Source organism: Haemaphysalis longicornis, unplaced genomic scaffold, assembly GCF_048455015.1.
Source record: "Haemaphysalis longicornis isolate Haplotype H1 unplaced genomic scaffold, Haemaphysalis longicornis Haplotype H1 scaffold_3, whole genome shotgun sequence".
Lineage (NCBI taxonomy): Eukaryota > Metazoa > Arthropoda > Arachnida > Ixodida > Ixodidae > Haemaphysalis > Haemaphysalis longicornis.
In genome coordinates this window covers 62,424,051-62,450,047 of record NW_027526335.1, presented here as the reverse complement: position 1 = coordinate 62,450,047, position 25,997 = coordinate 62,424,051, and the positions used below count along the sequence as shown (strand labels likewise).

The 25,997-nt window shown below is 46.5% G+C and overlaps 3 protein-coding genes across 3 annotated transcripts in view; 1 reads left to right on the top strand and 2 right to left on the bottom strand.

The window, feature by feature from the left end:
- Window positions 1–25,997, bottom strand: part of LOC144174532 (uncharacterized) — a 598,699-nt gene that overhangs the window by 480,346 nt on the left and 92,356 nt on the right. The window lies entirely within an intron of this gene.
- On the top strand, window positions 2,685–21,289 carry LOC144174526 (uncharacterized). The gene is made up of 6 exons (XM_077703273.1): window positions 2,685–3,151; window positions 7,291–7,397; window positions 8,227–8,513; window positions 10,923–11,550; window positions 17,110–17,249; window positions 18,480–21,289. The coding sequence occupies exons 2-6, from the start codon at window positions 7,382–7,384 to the stop codon at window positions 18,588–18,590; spliced, it is 1,182 nt and encodes a 393-aa protein (XP_077559399.1). The 5' UTR covers window positions 2,685–3,151; window positions 7,291–7,381; the 3' UTR covers window positions 18,591–21,289.
- Adi1 (acireductone dioxygenase 1) lies at window positions 20,743–25,880 on the bottom strand. The gene is made up of 4 exons (XM_077703274.1): window positions 25,662–25,880; window positions 22,784–22,903; window positions 22,124–22,303; window positions 20,743–21,011 (listed from the first exon to the last, which is right to left on the bottom strand). Exons 1-4 carry the CDS (start codon window positions 25,785–25,787, stop codon window positions 20,880–20,882), a joined length of 558 nt encoding a protein of 185 aa, XP_077559400.1. The 5' UTR covers window positions 25,788–25,880; the 3' UTR covers window positions 20,743–20,879.

The window sequence follows — 25,997 nt, the reverse complement described above, 5'->3', positions numbered from 1 at the left end:
AATGGGCAAAATATAGTTTGGCAGTACACGCGGTTAGCGATGATGTTGGTACGATGAACTGCATTCTCTAAGCAGGGCTGGACTTTGGACTTTGGCGGGGTTGAAGTGTTTTCACTTTGGCAGTTTGGATTTTGGACTTCGGGAGAGTGGATTTTGGACTTTGGCTTTGACTCAGATTGCATGGGAGGAAGCTCCGTGTTTCAACCATCTTTCTCTTAATTAAGAAAGGGGCTTTTATTTTTTGGTATGAGCGTCCCGGCTGCCATTCATTGTCGAGATGGCTGCGTGTGATGTTCGTACGGCGCAATTGATGATTGCAGGAAGGTTGGCGTGTGGCCCAGCTGATACTGGCTGAAAAAGCTTGAATCAAATCAATCAATCAATCAATCAATCAATCAATCAATCAATCAATCAATCAATCAATCAATCAATCAATCAATCAATCAATCAATCAATCAATCAATGATGCCTCCCACCGGTATCTGCAGCTGCCATCCTTAAAGGGGCACTGACACAAAAATTTTGCATCTTGTTTTTTTGTTGCGATAAGTAGCTAGTGACCTACTTATAACCTGTAGAAACCTCATTTGCTTCAGCGTGCGACGGTTGTTTAATTAGAGGAATTTTCAATGCGGCCAGTCGCAGTTTCGGTTTCAGCGAGTGCCGCGAAACGATGGATTTTGTGGATTTTGTGTGAAAAAAGCTGACCACGTGACCGTCGGAAGGATATCACAGAGCAGAGCCGCCGTAGCACTGTCGAATCCGCATCGACGGCAGTTTCTGCGAATGCCCCCACGTACTGATCTCGTGAGGCGCTTAATTAAAAAAATTGGGCCCATCTCCCCACGAGGGGGACTCGAGTAAATGCGTCGCATAGGGGGTGGGTGTATTGCGTTAACGTTTAGTGTTTGGGGAGTTGGTGGTAGTGAATGCGTTGTATCAGCAGCTTCTTGACGTAGTTTGAATGAGTCAAGGATATAAGGCGCGTTCGTAGCCTCCCATTCTGTGTCGGCTTTGTGGCGCAGTGGGTAGAGCACCATGTACATTGCGTTCCGCCCGCCGGGTCGAGGGATCGAAACCAGGCGCCGGATAGTATTTTTTTTTATATAGTGTAGGGGGAGGGGTGCGGACTACGACTACGGACGTCAACGCGGGTGACATCGTGAGTTACTGAAATGCTCTGCATTTAAAAGCGACCGTGGATGTGACGCAGGCGCTGCGAGTGCAAATGCTACCGCGGCTAAAGAACGACGCGCGACGCTGGAGCCGGTGGGTGGCAAGACGCGCGCTGGGAGCAGCCGGTCGGTTTGCCTACAGGTCCGCCTACAGATGTGTTCGGCTTAGCACTGCGGCGGATATTCGAGTGCCGCTCTCGTAAGCGGTGCAGATGACAATTTTTAATGCAACCCGCCATCGCATCATTAACTCCTTTCTCATGTAAGCCACCATGGTCGGGACTTGGGGACAATTTCGTGCAGCGGTAACAAGCTATCACTCGAGCTACCTGCGCCGGCCTGGTCCACTTCGTGGCCGTGGCCGCCGGCTGCACAGCGACCGTGCGGCTAGCTCAGTGGGCTTTTCGTGCCTCCGGCGCGTTTTCGCATCCAATGGTAATAAACAGTAATAGAAGAAGAGTGCCTGGAATCGCTGTAGAACTTTGGTCGCGGCCAGCTGCCCGATGAGCTGACGAGATCACGGCGCCTCCGCCGCCAACGATCGGGTCGTTCGTTCTCGAGAGCAGAAGCTCCGCCCTCCGGCCCTCCGATTGGAGCGGCGAGCCGGGCGAGCCGGCGAAAAACGCCGGCAGTGGGGAAGCGGCAAACACAAACTCGTGACGTGTTTGGATGTTGTTTATTTACACAATATCCTCGGGATGTCGATTGCGCGTGGTCCTCTGCTGGCTGCTCGGTTGCGTTTCGCACACTTTAAAATTGATTTTAAATATGCTCTAGGCTGTATTCGCCGCTGACATTTTGCAGATGATGTATATGTGTTCCCACCAATCTATCTCCGAAGTTATCTCGCCTTCAAAATTTTGTGTCAGTGCCCCTTTAAGATGTTTTTATTATTCCTGATAGCAAAGAAATGTGGAAAGCTTGGAATACAACACACGTCGCATGCGTAAGACACCGAGAAAGATATGGGACCTGGTAATGCATTAGGACTGAGATATCAGTAGTGGATTCAAGAGGAGAGGCTGTACTAAAAACTCTGCCTGTTTGTGCATGCTAATCACGTAAATATGCTTGGACTCTTTCTGGGACTGGAAAAAGAAAACGTGTTTAAAATTGTGCCGTGTAACAGCGCGTCATTTTGCGGACTCATGTGCAACGAGACATGACGGACCTCGGCGCGCTCTCTTCCGGCCTCTCATTACCGGAACAGCGAAGAAAGCAGCGGAACTGCCGCCACCACGAAAAAAAAAAAAAAAGAATGGTGAAGGATAAAAAATACATCGAAGGGTCCGCACAACGCCGCTACTGCGCGCTTCCTATTTGCAACAATCGCGACCGGTTCGATTTCTCGGGGAGAAAGCACCTGTCCCGCTTTCGCAACGCTCCACCACGGCTGCTGTGCCGTTATACACGCGCCGCTCGTACGGTGACGTCACAAAGGTGAGAGAGGAGCGGCTCTACCCCTCTACCTCTATGCCTCTCCTTCACCGCACGTGCCCTTTCCCGCCGTCTCCCCAGCGCTGAATCGCTGAAAGCGTTTGTTTTGGTTCGTGCGCTGTGTTGGCCTGCAGCCGAGCGAACCGGCCGCAGTGGAGTGGAGTGTACGAAGCGTAACAGAGCGGATTTGCGCTGCTCATGTGACACTGTTCCCAGTCTGTCGCCGAGGCTGGCGACCGTGACTGCGCGCGCGGCGCGTCGGCGACAACAACGGTGTCTTGTGGGGGGAGCATCGACGGCGAATCGAGCGCGTGTGTGGACGACTCGGCGGGCCACAACTATCGGAGACAACGTGGGCTTCGCGTCGTCGTGGTGTCGCCTGTCCGCAGCGTGCCACAATGCCGACGCTGTTTCCCGGAGTAGCGGTAGAGTGGGGTTCCGGTGACGACAGGTGACGGGGCGAGCGCGCGATATCCACGCCCTGTTTGTTTTGCGCTTTCGTCCATCGCCGGGAAAGGAATAGGAGTGCGGCGGTGAAGGTGAGTGGACGACGACGCAAGTGTGTGTGCCATTCGAATTTCGCTGTGCACAGCAGCGCGATTCTCTCGCGCGCGGCACTGTGTGCGTGCACGCGGTTGACGCAGCACCATACTCGCTTTTCGTCGCGGTGGAAATGGAACGGGAATGGAGGCAAGGGGAGAAACAAAAGAAAGGGAACGGAGAACACCTGCGAGATCCGCTCTCGCGCCGATGCGTAAAAGTGCGGGCGCGCGCGCGAAGACCTTGAACGAGATCCTGGCATAATAGGGCGCGACATGCACGTGCAGCAGTTGCTCGTATTTATCTGGATGCTTGATCACTAACGGACGATGAGAAGAAGAGATGAGTGTAGTTTTCGTGTAGCTTATCTCAATCTCAAGACACTATAGGGCGCTTGTACATACACCTGATTTTTTTCTCTCTCAAGGCGATTGCAAAACTCAGCGCCTGCTCTCGAGACGTTGGCTTAACCTACTCCGATCCCTGAGTGCCACGCTGTTCCCATTCTGTCTGACCACTCGCGTCGCTGTGGCGCGAGTCCGCTGGCCAGCTGGGTTGCCACTTTCGTGATATCCAAAGCTGGGGCTGTTACCAAGGCACTCCTAAAGGAGAGCGGGAGCGATAAACCGAAACCTTCAACAGCTGCTCTCGAAGCTGTCTCGCGTGCTTGGCGATTGCGAGACCTTACTCACTGCAAAATGGCACTTGACCCAGCCGCACAGTACGAGTACGGCTTCGGCTTATATGTGAAAAAAAAGAAGGGAAAGAATGATTAATTAAACATGCAAAAAATGCCACTTTACATGCCAGATCGCTATCAACTGGATGCGACATGTTGGAAATTGTTATGGTGCCAGTTGTCCCGTTGTGTGGACCATGTTATTAAAGGGGCTGTCTACATATGTATGTGATTGAAATTAAATCTGTGTCATTGTTGGTTCAATTGTTAGATGAATATTGCCTGTGTCGAAACGCTTGTTGCGGTAACCTTTTAGCTGTCAAGCATTATTGGAATGTATTGCTATGCAAATTTTCTTTGCTTCATTATTTACGAATCATTGACCAGCAGGAGTGGTAATACGTAAAACATTACTCTAAGTTTTAGCTATTTAGTGTAACAAAAGATGTGCGCAATGAAACAAAGGTATTTGCCTTATTAATTTCTCTCTTCATATTTCAGCACTAGCAGCCTTGTGCGTGGCAGGTGTAAAATCAAAAGGAGCGAAAATACATTTTGTTTTCAACGTGTCTGTGCATGTACAAATTGTACAAACTGTGCAAATTGTAAATGGGCCCAAGGGACATAAAATGTCGTGATGTAGAATAGCACTTGTGCAAAAGCTTCAAAAAACATGGTCGAATAACAGCGCAAAGTCTGTATTTTGCAAATGAGAAAAAAAAAAACAGAGGGGTTGCAGGTGTAGAGCTGCGTCCTATCCATGTTTTTTTACCTTCTCCAAAGATTGGGCTATTATTTGATTATTTCGAGTCTAATTTGGTCTATGAAACAAAGAATAAATGGCACCTAATATCGTTCCAAGCATCTGTATTTCATCTTTACTTCTGTCATTAATCTCTGCACTGTGGAATTTTCCTTCCCTCCATGGCAGAGAGAACTTCTTTGAGATCCCCACTGCAATGTGTCGTTAACAAATGCGTCGTTTTCAATAAGCTTCCCTTCGATGCAGTTACCAAGTGGTGTTTAGCGAAAGTAGAAACAGTAAGCTCCCTCTATCATTGAAAGGGAACCTATGCGCCCAATGTGTACTATCAGTGATGAGTTATAGAGCATAAGTTTGGCACCTTACTTAGTGTCTTGAAGGAAGGCTGAGGTCAGCCCCATGAGTGGCCCGAAAAAGGATGATAGAAGAGGCGCTTAGGGATAGGAAATGAGCATCCCGTATCAGAGAACAAACTCACGTAGAAGACATCATAGCGAAAATTAAGAGGAAGAAGTGGGCTTAGGCTAAGCATGTGTTGCAGAGAACTTGCAACCTGTAGACCATCAGGGTATGCAGAGTGTCTGTCAAGGGTTGTGGCTTAGAAGTAGAAGCAGAGGAGAGGAAGACTCGATGGAGGGATGAACTAAAATAATTGGAACGAAAAGAATAGTCCAGGGCGTCACAGAACGACTGGAGGAATATGGGAGGGGTCTTCGTCTTGCAGTGGGTATGATGGTAATGATGAGTATGAGGCTTGCATCAGAAATTGCTGCCTATTGGAAGTCTTTGCAGGGGAAACACTCTGTGCCAGAATAATGTACTTGTCAAGTGCCGTAAACGGGCTTTAAAGAACTGGGCTACAGCCATTGTCTTCAAAATGGGTAAATCTACAAATCGACGCAAGGTGAAAGTACTTCGGACAATCTCGGAAACAGCATGTGATTAATCTGGCTAAGCTGGTCCTAAAATTTTGAAGGGATAGCTTTAGTGCACCAGCCTCCATGGGTTTGCTTGCACTGTATCTTTGCATTGGTTGAAGATTCAAAAACAATAAGATTCAGGGTTAGTGGTGTGAATGGAAGCACCATTACCGCCACTGCAAAGCAGGGTGCAACAAGATGTTCTAGGCGAGAAGGAAATGTGGCAGCTGTTGTTTTCTACCTTCATGGCTTTTCGTGTGAACCCTGTCTTGAGTCCCTGCTGAGCCTTTTTTCTTGATCTCCTTGCTTGCTGACTACTACTAATTAATTTCTTGAGGGGTAGAATTAGGACACGCATTGATGCAGCCATCAGAAAAATTTTAAACTGCCTGTGTATGTTTTTGATAACCGAAATTTCACCTAAAAACCATAAACAACTCGACCTCATGAGTAGTTAATAAATTAGGTCGTGTTCTGACCGTAAATACGCAATTGTAAACATGACCACCATTCCTAATCATTGCTACAATCAAAAATGTATACACATTGTTGTGATCTGTAGCTCTTATCTATTAAGGTAAAGCTTCAGTTTTTGTTTAATAAATGTTTTAACTAGATAGAAAACGTAAAACCGAAACACCTACGTGATACGCTCAGCATTTGGCACGTCAAGTAGGTGTTCTTGAACCCCACTTGAACTGCTCAGCCAGCATTCGCATTTCCCGCCGTCTGGTCGTCCGAATGCTGGCTGAGCGGTTCAAGTGGGGATGACGACGATTGTAACGATTGTATAATTGTACACACCATGTCGCAAAGGGTTAATACGTATACATTCATCATAAGAAGATGAAGGCAGTCGCTGTTCTGACTGCACGAAGGTGTTGGCAAGCCAAATCTTCAGGTACAGAAGGCTTTGTTTTCGGTTTTGGTGTCCAGTGAAAGCACGTTATGTAAAATGTAAAAGCACGGAACGAAACCTATAGGTCTTGTGCATACGACCGCTAAAGGTGCTACCAGTTTGAACACTCACACCAGGCGCTTGTAATGCACTCAGAAGGAGGACAAGTGGTTGGTGATAAGGTTAGGCAATTGAATTTATAGCGGTCAAAGGAGCCAAACAGCTGTTGAGAGTTCGAAACCTGGTTCTGTGCCTGCAGCTACACTGATGCGCAAGGCCGCAAAGAAAGGAGCCATCTATCTTTGCTTTGTAGGGACAAAGAAAAGAGTTGGTGAAACTCTCGCCTGACAGCCCGACTACCCTCTTTCCTCTTTACCCATAGCTCATCTAAAAAAGGTCACTCATTTTTGTACACACCTCTGACCACGTAATCTTTTCCAAAGGTTTGTTCTCGTAGGATATCGACATTCTGGGTTAATGGTTGGTATTTCTGCAGCTTCCCCAATGCAGTGTCATGCCATGCTGAACATGAACCTTTTACCCATTTTTCAAGCCAGGTTTGAGTAAATATCGCATACCTGCAATATGTGGAAGCCGAAGCCAGTTTCACTAGGAATCTGCTCGACTGAAGTAAATGCTTTTTAAAAAGAGTGGATATGAGCATTTGCATGAAATTTCCCTTTAATGAATGAGGGCTGCAAAGCTAGTTTTTTTGTGTGACATGGTGCTTTAAACAGTCTCTCTGTAATAGAGATTTGTATATATGTAATAAACTGCACCATTTATGGATGTTCCACTCCTTATGTAACATTTGCTTAGACGGGCAATGTGCTCAGGTGACAGTGTAACATTTCTTGGAATCTTTTTTCCTCCTAAAGTGGCCGGTATTCTTCACCTCGTCAGCTGGGCATGGCCTGACCTGCTGATCGACAATGTGGCAAAGACACGATGCTGCTGTCATAGCCAACAATGGACATCTCGTCAGGTGGGTAGATCTGCATCCATTTGCATGGTAAGACCCAAGGCTCCGCTGTAAACTAGAGAATAGGGGAGAGAGGGTTCTTGTCACTTCGACTCAAAATTCTCAGATTGAGCGAGAATTGTCTCACCAGTGTGTGTTCCGGCAGTTGGCATCTTATCAGAAGATTAAACAAATCACTGAATACTGCTTCGACAAGTGAGCTTGCCTGAGGGGATGACTCTTTAACTGTACAGATTTTGCATTGTTGCCGACCAACCCATGCTTTGCCTCATGCACCATGTACGTGAGTGCAAATCTATTCATTTATTTATTGAACATTCCCCTAAATGCTGTTATTTTCCTGAGGGAAGTACATGGGGGTTGGCAACACGGGGCAAAGAAAAAAAAGATAGTTCACTAAGGGGGAGGGGGGAAGAAAACACGAAAGTAACAGTGCGTAGGAGAATATACGCAAATTATGGGAGAGTAGCATATGCTGTAAATAATAAGCAAAATATAAGTAGAGAATTGAGGTACAAAGACAGAAACGGCAATTTGTTCACCAGAAATTGTGTAAAATTGCAGCGGAAATGATCTAGCCACAAAGACAATATAGCGTAGATGGTAAGTCCCCTTCCTGATTTGCTTACAAGGCCCACTACTTGTTCCGATTTCCAATATGTTGTCAAATGCTGTAATCATGAGGATGCAGAGGGGTTGCTGGCGAAGTGTGTATGCTGAGTCAAGTATGTTGCCACTGGAAGCACCTTATGGAACTAGCTACACATGCTGCTGCCTTTGAATGCTCATACATAATTAGCCTGAAAATAACATGCCCCCCTGCTCCCCGCAGTGCTTGCAGTGATGTGGGGTGCCCTCATGCTGCTTCAAGACTCCTGTGGCGGAGTGCCTCAGGGAGTCGGTCCTCCCCCGTCCCAGTTGATTCTGGTGGGCTCCCCGCCCTGGGAGGAGGCCAACCCGCCCCCAACCACCACTTACGAGGCCCCCCACACGTCCCCGGTCTACGTGCGTGCCGAGCCGGTCAGCCTCAGTGAGCCCCAGGGCTCGGGCTGGCGGCCCATGCACAACCCTGCCAGCTGGCTGTCTCAGCCACATCCCGACAACCCGCCCATCGGCACGGTTAGTGGCCCCCCCCCCTTCCCGCAAGTGACGGTGCAGTGAACTTCAGTTGTTTAACAAAAAACTTGTTGGGGGGGCTAGTTGGTTCATGATTCTTAAAGGGGCCATGTGGACAAAATACAAGTTTGTTTTATTTGAAAGATTTCGTGTTTTATAGTGCCCCCAGCACTTGTCTGGCAGCAAACGATGCCATATTCACGGAGAAATGAAACCATTTAGGCTAAGATTTTGATTCTCCCACCATATCGTGTGTTTTCGTGACGTCTGGCATGAAGCCATGAGGGCGGGTATTCAAACGAACTTCCGGTGCGTCATTAGGCTCTGCAGCCCTGCTTACCGTCAGTCCTCCCAGACGGCACTACCATAGTCAGCCGCGGACCGCTGTCCGTCGTTGCTTTGTTTTTGACCGTACTTGCACCTGGCTTGTTTTTGTTGCGGTAGAAAGTAATCGTATCGCAAAACATTATGTATACTCGACAAACACGGTCACGTAAGACAACGCCGCTTATGTGTCGTGTAAAACAACTCCAAAGCGGCGGACTGCTGTGCAGCTACAACAAGCCTAGTGCCACCAATACCAACAGCAGTGCGCATTGGTACTTCTATGTTTACGTGTATTTTCATAACTTTCATTGTTTCCCACACCATTCTTACTACTGTAAAATGCATATGCATTACATTTAGGTAAGCGCAAATAGCTCGCTTGGCAAGCTTAATGGCCCTGCCTAATTTACGTTTGCTTTTGCCGGCCTCAGCCTATTGCACAGCTGGGCATACGACATCTTAGGTTCTGTTGCTGCGGGAAATGAGCTAGTGGGTTGCGTGGCCATTCCTTTTTTTTCCTAATTATGTAGCTTATTTCAGCGGAGTGTGCGTTAAAAGTGGTATCAGTATGAATCTTCTAACGAGGCAACCTTTCGAATGAGGCAAACTTGTGTTTTGTCTGCATGGCCCCTTTAACAAAACTGTTGGTGGGATAGTTGGTTCATGATTCTTAACTATGTTTAGTGCAAAAACCAAAGACGATACACATGAAAGGAGACAGGAGAAGCGCTAGCCTGTCCTGTCTCCTTTCATGTGTATCATCTTTGGTTTTTGCACTAAACCTAGTTAAGAAACTACAGTTGTGCTCATAAGGGGGGAGACAACTTTCTTTGTATCAAAAAACTATCGCCACTGTAAAGAGTAAGAAACACTTTTGAGTATGTATGCAAATCGAATCCGGGTCTCCAGACTAGGTGACTGCTGCACTACCGCCGTGCTACGTCAGCACATTGCCAGCTGCGGAACCCAGCTGATGACTGTTTTCAGTTAACCACGTAGGTAGCACATTGGGATGCATAGCTTTCTGTTCACTGCCAAAAATAGTTGTCCCCAACTGTAGTCTGTTTTGATCATCTTGTAGCTAGTGTACTGCCCAGTAGTACGAGGGACAAACTATAGGTGTAGAGGGAATGAACAGCAAGTATGCATGCATGCGCAAGAACCTACTCTTTATTATTCTTGACTGCATTTTGAATTACAAGGCACACAATTTGGAGAGGACAAACGAAAAAAGTGGACGGCACTGGCACTTGTTGATTGATTATGAGGTTTAACGCTACAATGCTACACAGGCGATGAGGTGCACCATAGTGGAGGGCTCCGGATGAATTTTGACCACCTGGGGATCTTTAACGTGCGTCGAAATTTCGAAGGCACGAGCGTTTTCGCTTTTCGCCTCCATCAGAAAAGCGGCCGCTGCGGCTAAAAATCGAACCCGCCCCTTGGGCTCAGCAGCACAGCGCCTTAGCCACTGAGCCACCGCGGCGGGTACGAGCGCTTGTGCTGTCCGCTTTATTAGTTTTTCCACTTGAATTTGTGTACCTTGTAATTCGAAGCACAGTCAACAATAATTCAAAACCAACTAGCTTTACCCTACTGTCGTACTCTGCTTCTTTTCTGGAAGTTTTCATAATGCGAGGAATTCATTGTATAGCATGGAGCAATTAATATCCTGTTCCAGAAACACTGTATCAACATCTTCAAGGGGTACTGACACCAATTTTTCATGTAAATATTATTACACAGTCGCTTCCTTCGCTCAACAGAATACCCTGGCTGAAATGTGAGCGGCCTGCAACGCGTAGAACATACTTACTCATGGTTGCAAATTATGTGGTTCTACTGGCAATTATGCTCTCGACTGCTGCAGCTGGTCGTCTTTGTGGCATAAAAGGTTCATTAGTAGTGATGCTAACATTTTGCCCTCCTGGATTCGTTATGCAGTTTCCACCTTCGTGAACGTATGAAGCTCCTTTTCGGCATAGCTCCCCCATACGTATCTTAGCCCCATTTTGAACTCCACAGGTTACCAAAGTCTTGCAATCTTCGGAGTGGAAGCAACCAACGATTTTGAATTTCGTGCAGGGCCCTTCGCCATTCGTCTTTCCGGGAAGCAGGCCTCCCCTCGCGGCTTCTCCACCATTTCCGCAAGTACCTCAGCAGCCCACCACACATCCGAATTGGAGAAGCTCCATACCCTTCACGTCCGGGCACACTGCACAGCCGAGCACGCCTCCATTGCCTCAGCTCTCCAACGAGATCCCTCCTCCGGGCACGCCTGGAACAACCGACGAGAACGCTGTCCTGCACCTTGCTTTCCCCACGAGGCAAGCAAAGGAGAAGCCTCCGGAAACCACGCAGGCCACAGCCGCCACGGACTCTACTGTGCCCCTGACTGTGAATGCGGCTATGTCGGAGGAACACACAAACGTGCAGCAGCAGGGCAATGCAACGGCCAGTTCCGTGTCAAATGACTTCAGCCCGTTGCGTGTTCCCAGTGACTTGTTGGACCAGAAGAATGCCCACAGCGCGGGCACTTCGGTAGATGCTGCCACTGGAGGCGGTAGTGTCACGGTGACGCCAAATGAGACGTCGACGCCGGCTCCGGTCGACAAGGACTTGCCGAACATCGAGTCCCCAGACTATCCCTTGGCGGGGGGTGCTGTGGCTGGCATTGTCCTTGGCTCTATTGCCCTGGTAGCGCTTCTGGCAGGCAAGTACTTTTGCATTGCTGCTGTTGGCACTAGAGCAGTGTATTAACTCGAAAGCTATAGCTGTTACATTTGAGTAAAATTTGTTCCGTGTGCGAAGGAAACCTCAGCGAAAAAGGGCGTGTCTTTCTTGCTGGCTGAAACGTTCCTGATGCTGTGCTGCGTTATTCGGCTGTCTAAGTTTGTCAACATAGTGATTTGTTCTTTTGCATGAGAACATCCTTCAGGGCCAGAATAGAATTTAGAAAGTATTCAGAGGCTAGTTCTTTCAAATAAAGCAAGGATGTACAATGTCTCTGTGTTTCCTTAAAAATAAAAATATTCAGCAATGAGGTTCATATTTTTTTGCACACAATTTTTTTATTTCTGCCCAGGTTGTTGGAGCGAAATGTTCTTTTTCCTGGTTTCTGCTTCGTTCCGTAAATAAAAGTTTTGTACCGGTAAATTTAATGGCTCATAACAATTCATAACGGTTTGCGTTTGCACGCAAGAAAAAGTGATACAGTAAAAGCTCGTTATTTCAAACACGGTTAATTCGAACTTCCGGTTAATTCGAACTCAGGTCGTGGTCCCAGCAAAGCCCTGTACATTTCAATGGGGGAAAACTCCAGATAATTCGAACGCGTCCGTAGTATCCACAACGGTTAATTCGAACTATGATCTCCTGGTTTCCATCGCTCCTGGCTGATGAAGTCCGCCCGAAGTGATTGCAATGTGTTGCAGATCCAAACCAAACCAAATTTACTAGAGATGCAAAACAACGAAACAGAAAAACAACAGAGTGACGCGCGCGCTACGCACCTGCAGCAGCTTATTTCGCTTCTACAGAGGGCGCCACGCCACCGGCGCCAGTGCTCTGGCACATGCCATTATTATCTACGAAACTTTATTTACGAAATCACCTACCACAAACGTGTAGTAGTGTCGAATTCGGGATAACGAGTCCAGAGGTGGCTTCTTTTTGTTCTGCCCGCGCAGTGTGGCGTGATTTTCATTCACTCTAGCACCCGCCCGCTTATTCGAACTCTGCTTAATTCGAACAATTTTATGGGCCCCTTCGAGTTCGCGTTAACAAGCTTTTACTGTATTTATGAAATTATGTCAAAAACATTGATATGTAATTATAAATTTATGGTTGAAAAGATGAAGTGGTGCTTGTTAATTTTTTGTAAAGATATGTGTTAATTATCTCAGCTGCACGTAATAAAATCCGAGAAATTAAGCACCCCTTGTTGTATACCTTTTGATGGCGTAGCTGCAAATGACGTTTCAATTTCCCACCCCAGTCCCCAGAAACTACATGCTGGAAGTCCTGAATTCGGCACCCAGGTTTGTTTGAGACACTGTCGTAGATGAAAAATTGAGGAAAGCTTGAACTCACGTGCAAGACTTGAATGGCGACGCTGTTGAAGGTGATCATTGATAGACAAAAAGTTGAATTTTAGTATCGTTGTGGTGTCGTGGTTGACGTCGACGGCATGGCATTTCAATGACCTTATGTTGAGCAAGGCCAGCGTGAACCTGTCGTTTTGGTCAATGTTTTTGTACGCCACTCCGCAAGCGCGACTTATCGTCTCTAGCGGATTCTTTGCACGCCGAGCCTCTTGAAGTGCGGCCTCTTCCTTAGCCGTGCGAACAAGAGGCGCACGCTATGATGTGTCTTTCTCGTTCCCAGCAAGTGTTGGCACGGTATAACGAAGGCATGAGTTTTTTTTTTTTGTTGCCAATGTTGGCAAGTCTCCCTAAGTGGGCATGCTAGGCTTGACGAACATGCTCTCAAAGCAAGCGGTGAATGCTAGTTTTCTTTTTTGGCCAGTATTGGCCAATCTCCTGAAGTGGGTATGCCTAGCTTGATGATTGTATGCTCAAGGCACACAGGTACGGGCACTCGGCATTTTCTTGGTATTTTTAACTGCAGACACTATACACAAATGATTTGCTCAACAATTTCGCCGTTAAAAAATCTTCGAGCGCTGTTTGTTTTGGGGCGCCAAATTGGGGTGAAGTATACAATTGTTAGGTGCAAACACTCCAAGCTTCTAGAAAACCAGCTTGCTCCGCGTGTTAGCCGATTTGGAGTATGCCGCCTTGGCCTGGAATCCAAACATTAAAATTTTAATAAATAAATTTGAGGCAACTCAAAAGCCGGGTGTGTGCTTTGTTACTAACTCGTATAGCTGTGATGTTATTATTACAAGTTTAAAACTCTTTGTCTCGTGGAACACTCAAAAACTCCAGTTTAATCTTAAAACTGTTTGAATGAGAGGAGGTAGCGATGGGCCAACAATTCCACGCCCTGCATATACATCCAGACAGAGGGATAACAGCGAGAAATTGGTGAATAAGTAAGTAAATAAATAAATAAGTAGATGAAACAGCGACGTCTGCATCGTAGCCAGACGCGCACAGTGATTCCGCGGAGAGCTCAGCAGTGCGCCTATTGACACAGATGGAGGGAGTATGGAAGCTGCAGCCTAGGCATCAAGCCTGCCAAAGGAGAGGGTGCCGTTGTCGCGAAAGACGATTTTCTGCCAGTGAATCGATGGCAATTTCCCATCTCGCTGTATAGAAATTAAAATGACTCCTGAAATACCTGAACTTACCACTCAAACCGAAAACCGAAACAAAATTTATTCGGTTTCGTTCCGTTTTCGTTTTCATTCTGGCCTAAAATATTTGTTTTTTTTTTTTTTTTCGTTTTTTGTTTATCTTGTAGTGAAAGGAAAAAAAAAACATGTTGGCACATTTCTGGCTAAAGTCGCTCGAGCTTGACGCACACCTTTGTGCACGTGTGTGGCTTGCTTGCATAGCTTCTTTGCCGCGCAACAGAGCCAACAGTGCGCTCCCTGCAGGGAAGCCAGAAGAATGTGTTTGCTGTGCGGCAAAGCCTACTTTTGCATCGCCACCAAGGTTTTGTTACTAGACAATGAGTTAGAGAGGTTTAATGGGGTTATACAAACCCTGCGAAATACCTATGCCTATGCCGCTGCCCATTTAAGAAATGCTGTCCTACTAGTACACACTTCCATTTCTCAGTAGCAGTCCAAGTCGCAGCATTTTATACAGGCTAGGCCACGTCACTTGCAATTGGAATTTATGTTCCTTGCTTGCTCTGCCCTTGCAGGAGCTTAATCACACCACTGCATTAGAATAAAACTACTTATCCTATGTGAAAGTCTTGTTGAGTAATGGTAATTGCAGAACAAAACATCTTGTTGCGAATCTTGCCTACTCACTTTTACCACTCCCCGATGCCACCTAACAGCAACTACAGGTTTTCCCGCTCAATTTAATCCAATCGCCATGCAATTTAATCCAAGTGTCATCTAATTTAATCCAGCTGCCAGCGAATTTAATCCAATGCCAACCAATTTAATCCAGCTGTCGGAAGGTTGTTCAGGGGTGTTTTGTGCGGAATCAAGCGCAGCTTTGCGGGTTTTGATGCACGTGGTGTGATGAAAACGTGGTATTCCTTGATGCCTTACGTGCAAAATATCATATGCGCGCAGCTTAATGGGCATTTACTAACATGCGCAGACCATTGCTGTGAGCTTATCGTCTGCGAGAGCGCCGTCGATAACAGAGCTTTTCTGGTCGATAACACACGTCAGAATTATCGTCTGATCTTCGCGTAACAAAGCAGAAGCTCCTTTGATAAAGACACATCACTTAAATGCCATTTGCATTCTGATTTTCAATAATGGAATGCTTTTCTGCAGCGTTAAGCGTTATTTCCGAATTATAATGTCTGCGAGATCGTCAGAAATATCGCCTGCAAAGGAAGTGTCGTCTGCTCGCGTAAAAAACGCGCTGAAAAATCTGCCGGGAATACGCGAGCAGACGATACATCTGACGGTCTTGCAGACGATCACCACACGCCAACAACGGATCAAACGAGGTCGCTCTCCTGGTCTGCGGGTGTTAGTAAATGCCCATTTAGCTGCGCGCATATGATATTTTTTCACATAAGCCATCAAGGAACACCACGTTTTCATCACACCACGCGCATCAAAGCCAGCAAAGCTGCGCCTAATTCCGCACGAAACACCCCTGAACAACCTTCCGACAGCTGGATTAAATTGGTTGGCACTTGGATAAGCCATCAAAGAACACCACGTTTTCTTCACACCATGTGCATCAAAGCCAGCAAAGCTGCGCCTAATGCCACACGAAACACCCCTGAACAACCTTCCGACAGCTGGATTAAATTGGTTGGCACTTGGATTAAATTGGTTGGCACTTGGATCAAATTCGCTGGCACCTGGATTAAATTCGATGGCGTTTGGATTAAATTAGATGGAACTTGGATTAAATTGTATGGCGATTGGATTAAATTGAGCGGGAAAACCTGTAGTTCGTGACATGTGGCTGTCTAATACCTAATTAAATTCGCATATCTTGCAGGCATGTAGAATATTTTTTCCAGAACATCTTGCAGGCATGTAGGATATTTTTTCCAGATTGGTGAAGGTACAAGGTACTTTGAAGTTCAGGATTATGTTACAGTCAGTGTTCGGTGGGCTGCCAGGTCTTTTTATATAATTTAACAATGTTTCACGGTGTTGTTATAGTTAAGAGGGAGCTTGCTTTTAGAACCTTGTGTAGCCCTTGATATCTCGTTCTGAACGTGCTAACTTTTGTCACAACAGCAGCTATAAATTGTTAGCGGTGTGAGGCTCGTTTATTGGTTAGTCACAGCTTATATTAAGGTGGGTCCACACAGAGCTGGGAGGAAATGAGACACACTGAGGCGGGCGAAAAACATTAACAATTAGTTTAATTTGGGTGCCTCAGTGGTGCCGGCTTCCTCAACAGGTTGAGCAGACTCGTTCGGATTGCAGGGGTGGTCAATCGTCGACGGGACGCCAATGGGTCAAGTGGGTCCCGGGGCCAGGAGATGGAGGTAGTGCGGAGCCGGCAGCTCGAAAGGCCTGCGCGGTGGATCCACGGGCCGGAATGGGAGGCAGTACCGGACCGGTAGTTCGGCGGGCTCGAGGTGTAGGCCGCGGTCAGGAAGGGGAGGCCGGGCAGGACCGGTAGCTCGGCGGGCTCGAGGTGGGGACCGGGGCAGGAAACGCTGGCAGCGTGCGCGTCCCTCTTGGGAGGGACGCGCTTTCGGATTGCTCCTACAGCAGCCTCCGAACAGCAAGACTGTCGCCCCAAATCTGCCCCCGATCCCCTCCATCCGCTCCTCTTTATCTCCTCCTCCTCCTATGTCCGAGCAGCGGCGGTGGTCGACGCGGCTGTCTGCACCCCATCAAGGGCGCGTCGAGCAGGAGGGAAGCCTGGCTCACCCCGAGGCAAAATGGAACCATATGCCCTCAGCGAAGCGGCCGCGCATCCCCACGGGAAAACTTCCTGCAGTCAAACTTCCTCCATCTGGTTCGGATTAGCCAGAACACACACACGACCGTCACAGCGAGTTTGCAAAATGTCCATTGTATGTGGTACAACTTTGGGAAGCATTATACTCTAATAAAGTAGCATGCACTTCAGAAACACTGCAAATGAGTTAAAATTGTTTGACAACACTGACTCGCTTGCCTGCTCCTGTTTTCCAGGTCTCATAACGTACGTTGTTTTGCGGAGGCCCTTCCTGAAGCTGCTGAACGGCCACAGCAAGTCGTCGAGCGAGAACGTGGCCTACATCGACGACTCAGTGCGCACTGGCTACATGAATGCCCACATCGAGTTGCCGAAGGTGCCAGCAGCCTCTTGCCATTGCAAACGTCGTAGCTCACAAATAGTATAAACAGTCATGATGGAGAAAAGCCAGCTTCAAATTCTTATAAAGCTTGCTGTTTGCTCGCATCTCGGTGCCATGAAGTTGGTACCTTTCAGCGTGTACCTGTTTGATTCTTGAGAATAATGAAGGTTGATTTGATGATAAAATCATTCATTTTTAATGTCAAATTATTGGTATCCTGTTGTGCAGTAAAAGATCGCTGAATCAACACTTGTTAACTTAAAATGTATTGTTGGCGCTGCCTCTATAGATCCTGCAAACTCTTACCATTTTTTTTTGGTATACTTTTACCATGTTCATGGAGCCATGGTTTGTTGCACATTTCAGTGTGCTTCCTGAAATATGTAGTTCTTTTGGAAGTGCGGCAGTGACGTCTTTGGATTTGATCGCATCAACCAACTCAAAATTGTAAGCTGCAAGAAAGTGCTGCAACTCACTGGTTACCTGCCACACACCAAGGGGGTACAGAAAGCACCTAGTGTCCTTGGTAGGCATTAAAAAGTCTCTAGGTACAGCTACCCTCTACTAACTCGTAAAGGCCCGTGAAATGGTCAACAGATGGCTCTTCTGACCTTGGCAGCAAAGTGACTGCCTAATGGATGAAGCAACAGCTGACCTTGGCAGCAAAGCGACTGCCTAATGGATGAAGCAACAGCTGACCTTGGCAGCAAAGCGACTGCCTAATGGATGAAGCAACAGGCCACTAAACCAGCTCTACTGCGAAAGGGCAAGGTGGTAAAATGTGAGATAGTTTAGCAGTCAGTGGTTTACATCGCATACAAGGACTGAAAAAGATATGCCACAGTGCACATCTGCCATTAGTGCCAAAGGTACTGGCTTGGGTATTTATTTTCTGGTCTTAGACATCTAAAGTTATGAACTTCGAATGACTGTTTCATTTTTCTTCTCATTTCAAGAATTTTTTTTTTTTTTTTCAAAGAATTTTTCACTTACACAGGTGAAATTTTGAAGTCACGTCTAAGCGAACTGCAATTTATTTTGGCTTGGACTAATTTTGTTGCCCTTTCGGAGGTTTACTTAATGAAATGAATGTGATCAACTATATTCTACCACCAACTCTTTACTCTCAGGAGCGTTGAATTTCAGTTGCCTAAAATTTTGTTTGCCTTGTGCTGGGTGAAGTTTAAATTGTCTGTAACGTTTGTTTTCCTTTATTCACCCCAGGAAAGCTCCGAGGAAATGACTTCTCTGGACAACGACTCATTTCTCAACAGCCTTGAAGCAGTGACCATACAGAACTACTGGGCAGACACCACCAAAAACACCAATGTCTGAGAGACTGTGTGCAAGCAGACGACGACAGTGGCAGACGACATCAGTGGTGTGCTCCTTGAACAATGTTGATGAGCTGCAGTGGGCAGCAAGTGATGAAAGTTACTTAGATACTTATTTTTGTGCGTGTGCTTGCCGTGATAGTTGTGTTCTGTTGTAGACTTTCTGCTCCACATTCGTATACAAAACTCGTAATTGCAACATTCCAAGCCTTTTCCTGCCAGGTTGTGTTCTTCACGACGAATACCTGCATTGGCTAATTTTAGGGTTAGCGGATCAGGCACGGACTGAACTTGTACGTATCAGTTAGTCCCAGAGGCAGTACCGTATTTACTCGCGTAATGAACACACTTTTTTCAGGAAAATTCGGCATGAATTTGTGGGGAGGGTTCATTATGCGGGAAAAAATTGCGACAGATTTTTTTAAAGTTGAAATTTCGCACAATAAAGTTGCTAAGAGAAGCGTGGCAGAGCCTTACGATTTCCGTAAAAACACCTGGGTGATTATGTAATGGATTTTTTTTTATTCTGAACATGCCAGTGGCCCCCTACTCTCCTAGAGCTGTCCTCCTCACTGAAGTCGCTTGCGGTTTCACATTCGTAGTCGGCCCACAGCGCACAGTCTTCCGTGCCGTCAAGGCACTCCAAAACTTGTTTTCTCCCACCTGACAGTTCCCTTTTTTTGGGCCCACGAAACACACGTGGATCCTTGTTCACCGACCAAAAACCTTGTTTTCACCCGTAGCGTACACGCAGTAAGTCAACACTGAAATTCCGCCCAGCCGCGCAGTTTCCATGTGCATCAACGCATGCTCCACCACCTTCAGTTTAAAACCGTCTGTGCAGCTCATGTACTGGCCCATCATATGGTGCATACCAAGAGCACAAAAAAAAGGTAGGAACACAGCTGAACAACAATACCACGGATCGTCGATGCGAAGTCACGGAACAGCAAGAGCAGGGGAGTGTGGAGTTTAGTGCTTTGTTCGCACGCCGGCAAAACCAGCTGGAGCGGCAAAGAGCAGGGAAGGAATGTGGAGTTTTGCACTTTGTTCGCACGCCGCAATGTTTTTATGGCGCAAGGTTTTTGTGTTCAGCAGGTGGCGCACTGCAAGCGCGCAATTTTTAAATTGTGAGCCACAGCATTCCCACTCACGTCACCGGCTAGTGTTGAGATTTCTGTGTTGGATTGCGTTTTCAGCATTTCTGCGTGTACTGTGGCGTGATATCAAGTTACTGCGATCGTCTACAGCATCAGCAACCATGCTGAGATAAAAACATATCTCTGCTGCATTTTTTATTCGAAGTGACAAAAAAGTAAATTGTCAAGAATAAAAGTGGGGGGAGGGTTCATTACACGAGTGGGTTCATTATGTGAGTAAATACGGTAGTTTGTCCTCAAATGGCAACAAGCACCAACCACAAATTTAAAACCTGTCTTTCAGTCGTTAAGCCTTGCAGTCTTGCCCGTGAGACCTCTAGTGCCTGCCATTTTTCGACACAATGGGTAGAACCTAGCTTTTAGGTAGCCTACGTCTGCACACTAGGATGTGCTCCCGAGTGGAACTGTGAACTTGCGTTTTTGTGGCCGTACCTGAATGTTCTTGTGTCGACACATTAGCACCAAAGCTTGCACGACCACATTTGTGCACATTGTAGACAAAAGCCTGTTCCCTTCACACCGAAGGTCGCTTTTGTACTTGAATTTTTTGGCAAGTTTTTGCTTAGTCGTATGAATAGCGTAAACTTTAAATCTGGATTACAGAACTTACGTATTTGCGATGCTTTTATTTATAAAACTTACCCTGCAAACGTTCATTAATCATTGTCATTATTACGTAGTCTCAGTGACAAAACAATTGCACAATGGCAAAGATTATTGCTGCGTGGAATGTGTTCTGCATACTTATTTCTGACCTCAAATTGTGTTCACTACTGCACTGTTCAACACGAAAGAAGTGCGAGAGGCTCGGAGCACTGTAGAATGTGTTCACTGTACTAATGTGCACCTCATTAGCTGCTCTAGTCGTGGCCCGAGATGAAAGCCTATTTATTTTTGCCAGCTGTTCTCTCCCTCTTCAAACTCCCATCTTGCCACAGGTTGTTCGCAGTGCACGATGAAATACTTAATAAAAAAGAAGCAACTCGCCAGCAATTTAGTAACACTTTTTTTATTTGAGTAAAGATCAGCGATTGTGATCAGGGTTGTAAAATATCCATACAAAATAAGGTGTAAAAATCATGTCAACGGATTGCACAAGTGGTGCCTTTGCAATGTGCCGCCCTCGTATTTCATGCAGCGCAGTTGCACGTGTTCTGCAGGCCCTCCAAATACTGTGAGCGGGCAGGATGGTCGTCGGCCGGTCGGTTGATTGGCGTCCAAACGGGCTCTCCAACAAACAGTCGCATTGCTTTGATGTAATTCTGTAAAATGCCACAACATGGAACATCGAGTCGAAAACTGGACTTGTGGTATTACTAGCAGATTTTGCTTCATGAAACAGTACAGCAGAGCCAATAAAAATGCCCTGTGTATAAAAATACACTGTGGAGAGCTGCAAATTTCCGCCAGGTGGAACGCTTCAATGTGAGCCAAAATCTCGAATACACACCAAGAGAACTTTATGTAGTCCACGTGCCCAAGAAAATGCTGCAGACTGCTGCAATTCCGCAGCCGAAACAAGTTCATTTGCTGCAACGAGCCTTTCATTGTTCTTGCCTTTCATTGTCATCTCCGATGACACTTCAAGCACATTCACATGCCTTTCAGTACTCTGATTGCTCAGACACAAAGTGGATAGTATAACGGGACAAAAGTGTTATTCCCAGAAGCTCTCCAACCTCAAGGCCGCATACACTTCACTGACCTTGCAGTGGCATCCCCACGGTAAGCAGACCCAAGACGTTCATCTCAAACAGTGCCAAGAAAACTGCAAGTGGTCCTCTAAAAAGAGTGTTCTGACACTGCGTGTGAACCACCTATACGTCGTATTCACTGAAAAGTTTAGCTGTCAATTTCTTCGGTAGGTAACACTGGAAACGGACACGCTTGTGCCACTGCACCCGCACGCCGAAGAAAAAAAAACGGTGTGCACCGTCTGCTCCGTTTCAACCCGATTCTCAATGGTGGTGTCAACAGAGATGTTGTTAATCACACTCGCATTTGATTTGAGACGTTACTTTGCGTTCAGTGGGGTAAAGTTTGGAACGTCCAACACAAATCGTGCTTAGCATGAAAAAGTACCGCCATCCCCAAAGCCCGACGTAACCAGTAACGGCGCACTCACGTGGTTGCCTGCATACATTCCTCACCAGTGAATACAAACTATTGGCGAACATTTCTTATTTGAATTCCTATTTTATTTCATTTCGCCATCTAAATTGGGATTGTGCAAACCTTTCATGAATTAACTTGCTCGCAAATTTTTTGTATGCTCTAATCCCCTGTGATAACATAAGTTACACTGGCTTTGTCTTTTTGCGTGCATGTACGTTCACGTGCGGAGTTCTATTCGTCCAAAAACTTCGGTACGTACCTTCTTATCAAGAGTGAATCTATGATAGATGCCGGCAGGCAGAACCAGGAGGTCTCCCTTGGAAACTTCAATCCTTATCCACTTGTCGTCACAGTCTCGAACATCAAAGTAACCACTGCCAGCCAAGATGAAGCGGATTTCTTCGTCGGAGTGCAGATGCTCTTGGAAGAATGTCTTTATCTAAAGGCAGAGGCAGGCGACGACACCAACCAAGCACTGTCAAACTGGCAGTTCGCAAACTGTCAACACAAGTTTAAGCACACACAGGTGTTAAAGAAGTACAACGCCACATTACATGACACACAACACTTTACAGAGGCCAGTTTTGTTACCGTAATGTCAATCCCTCCTAACAAAGCGCATAACGTCCTAAACAAACTTTTTTGCACCTTTTACCTGTAGCTGGATTTCTTATGTAGACCTACGACTAAAGATACAGTGCCAGCCTCACCTAACGGTGCTTATTAAGAATATAGTTATGAGCAGACTGAAATAACGGTACAAGCTAGACACTATAGCCCTCCCAATGCTTACTAAACGCCGCAGCAGCAATGACCCGAAACCATTTTATATTTGTGCTGCTTGCTTGCTCTAGGGTCGAAAACAGGATCCTAAAGCAGCAGCTCTCTTGCATGCAGTTCTTCAGAAGCAAAATTGTACCTTTTCTTCATAGTTCAGAAGCTTTTCTCTGGATATCTCGATGACATCAGTGTACGAATATCCTCGCTCTTTCCGGATCTTTTCCAGTTCTCCATCTTCCTCGTACGAGTCGGCGTTCAGCTGCAAGTCGAACAAGGTTAGCGAGTTTTGAGAACCATGTGAGGCATACATTAATGTTCTTGTCACCATAAGCTGTTACAAGCCTGTCAAATTACTAAAAATTGTAGTTGGGGTCAAATTCATTGGCTACACTTATTAAACTAAACAGACAGAGGATGCAGAGGCATTCTGGCAGTAGAAATGAAGCCGCGTACTAAATACTGACAGCAACAGGGCAATACCTCTGTGCCCTGCACTTTAAGCAATGGGATTATAATTTAAAAAAAAAAGTATGCACATTTACAAACCTGGCATTTTTAAGAGCACAAAACGTTCTACAATTCAGATCTTGTCAGAGGCACCATGCCACTTCTATGTACCTTACACGAAATAGCCCGACCAAGTTTGAGCCAGTGAAGACGAAGTTAACGCATGAACTGCCGGCGAACTTTGCCGATGCTGTAACCTTTACCCTATCTGCCAACTTTTACCTAGGTCAGTTTCAAAGCTACATGCTAGGCAGTGCTTCAACAAATTCAGGTAAGTTAATAGATTACTCTCTAGCCCTAATAAGTGTAACTGCTTCTTTCATCATGCATATTTAGCATGACTCTGAAATTTGAACTTTGCTCTATGCTTTAATGGTCTGTTCCTGTTCAGCTTCAATTAACAAGACTGTAATTGTGTAAATGGTATAATTATGGTGCTCGCTTTCGATGCCATTCAGCTGCGCTGGTGCACCACATTCGATTCCAGTAGGCACCGTGGGACTGAGAAAAAGCAACGAACACCTGGGCAGGCAAGTGGCTCTTGCACTTTATCACATTGTGCAAACAACGGCTTGCGTGGAGGTAGTGATAATGATAAGATGCCTGGCGAAAGTCTGTATACACAAGTACTTTGTCAGCCCTCTCAACAGAGCCGCCCAAAAATCATGCCAAGTCTGTAACAAGCAGATGCAGTTCATCCACTTATTAGCCACTCTCTTATTAAAGAATGTGATATACACTTTGTGCCAAGCGACATTTGTCCCTTCGTATGTATGTACAGCCAGCCACTTTTTTAATAACATCGCGGAAGCGTCGATTGGCGGCTGGACCAACACGTTATCACGCCAATTCGAGAGTTGTCTGCTAGACTGTTCCTGAAAGCACAGCGCATACCCTTCTGCTGTTAATCGGTTGGCTCCATTCATAATCAACCAGCAACAGCGATGTTGTGGGCAAGTTGTTCACTGTTCTCCTTTCTTCGGTGTGCATGCACATTATGGCAATTTCTTGATGCACACAAATTCTATCACTGACTGATAACACAAATACAATCAAGCTCTTATTTTGATTTCACTTGTTTTCTCATTTATGCTCAGAGTGACGGCAGGTAGTTTTCATGAAAAGAAAAGAAATGCAAGGCATTCGAGCTGCCATGGAAAAAAGAATGAGAACTACCTATTCTACATATAAACACCTGCGAGCATTGTTTCTGTCACCATCCAGCACTGAATACAGCTCGCTGATCGACACCGGAAGGGGTTGCCTCGTGCTTGCCTCGTAGCGTAGGAGACAACACCCACACTGGAGCTACAATTCCGCAGATGCGACTGCTCTCGTTCATTTTGCCGCTTTCTACCATGATAGGGTGCTGGCTTTTACCCACTGGTCGACGCTCCCATGGCATCATTAAAAAAGTGGCCAGCTGTATATATCATTATGTCCCCAATGTCGTCAATATGAGCCACTTCGTATGATAGTGAGGAGCAGAATTATGAGTGGAACCACAATCCCGATCCTCACCAGAAACATCAGGGATACTTTTTTAGCCCACACTGGCTGCACTGAGTGTAGGCTCAGTACGAAATGCACATGATGTTACAGTGGCTGCAATAACGCAGTCAGTGCAAGTAAAAAGAAGCCCTAGTGGCAGGTCACAACACTATGCATTTTAGGAACGGATGATGGTGGTGGACAAGTAGACACAAGAGTGGAATGGCATAGTGTCATACGAGGCAGTTATCGTTAAAAGGGTTGAAGTTGGGCCAGTTGGTAATGGTTCATCTAAGATGTATGGACCATTACCAGATGGCCGTCTGTTCGTAAGATGGGCAGTTATCGTTACCCTCCTTGTGAGGTACAGCATTGTCAAACCAAGAGGATCCACAGACGGTACCAGGGTGACCCTTTGAGAAACTGGGAGGGCAGGAAGGGGGACGGTGGGGTGTAGCGTGGCTTATCTATAGGCTAGTGGGGTGAATATCCCGGATCACGGCTAGGAAGTGAGAGGCACCCACTGGAGCTGTATTGCTTAATTTTTTTTTTCTGCAATACCTTATTCTCATTACTAGTCTTTTTCCTCCAAAAATCTGAAACTGGATTTGCGGTGTCCGTGGCGCCGGAGCGCCGCCGTGATAGTTTATTGCAGTTAAGGTATAACGTAACACAAGGCTTTACTGCACCCCCACCCCCCAAACATTCCTTTTACTGCTACGTACGGGGGAGCCACTACAGCCTCACACCGGGACGATTAGGTCAAATGTCTATCGAGGATTCCATCCGATTCTCTCTCTAGCAAGGCAGCTCAAACCAACGCTTGCACCCTAATTAGAAGCAGCCCGTGCACTCAATCCGCCAAGACTTGGCATTAAAGTCTACATTACCGGAGAGCATAACCACGCGCGAAAAAGCGCTCGAAAACAAGTTCGCAGTCGGAGTTGCCTCCCATCAAGACATGTACCAAGTACGCATATCTCGGCGTTTGCAGCAAGCGTCATTGTAGTATCACATACTTTCCAGTAGAGGACTCCGCTCTTGGAGCGAATCTCGTCGAGCGACGCTGGCACGGGAGGGCTCAGCTGGTGCTCCTCTCGTTGGTCAACTGTGAGGTCGTCATCCATGTACCACGCACGCACCATTTTTAGTTGTCGCTGTCGGCCACTCAAAAGGTCGTGCTCAAAACAAATCTCTCGCAGTCAGTGCAGTCACAGAAAGTTCACCAACAAGCCGCTTCCACGTGACTTTGTTGTTTGGGTTTCTGTTTTTGTTTTATGGTCTGCGCCCCCTGTCGGTTGCTACTGGGAACTTCGCGGACTCATAAATATTCGTAAAACACCATCCAACAAGTA

Bases quoted from the DNA above. Each gene is read 5' to 3' on its own strand.
- LOC144174526 (XM_077703273.1), top strand. The intron at 8,514-10,922 runs GTTAGTGGCCCC...AATTTCGTGCAG, and splicing joins ACAACCCGCCCATCGGCACG to GGCCCTTCGCCATTCGTCTT. The intron at 17,250-18,479 runs GTGCCAGCAGCC...TATTCACCCCAG, and splicing joins CCCACATCGAGTTGCCGAAG to GAAAGCTCCGAGGAAATGAC.
- Adi1 (XM_077703274.1), bottom strand. From the start codon at position 25,787: ATGGTGCGTGCGTGGTACATGGATGACGACCTCACAGTTGACCAACGA. The intron at 22,304-22,783 runs GTACAATTTTGC...CTCTGCCTTTAG, and splicing joins TTCTGAACTATGAAGAAAAG to ATAAAGACATTCTTCCAAGA. The intron at 21,012-22,123 runs GTACGTACCGAA...GGCATTTTACAG, and splicing joins GATTCACTCTTGATAAGAAG to AATTACATCAAAGCAATGCG.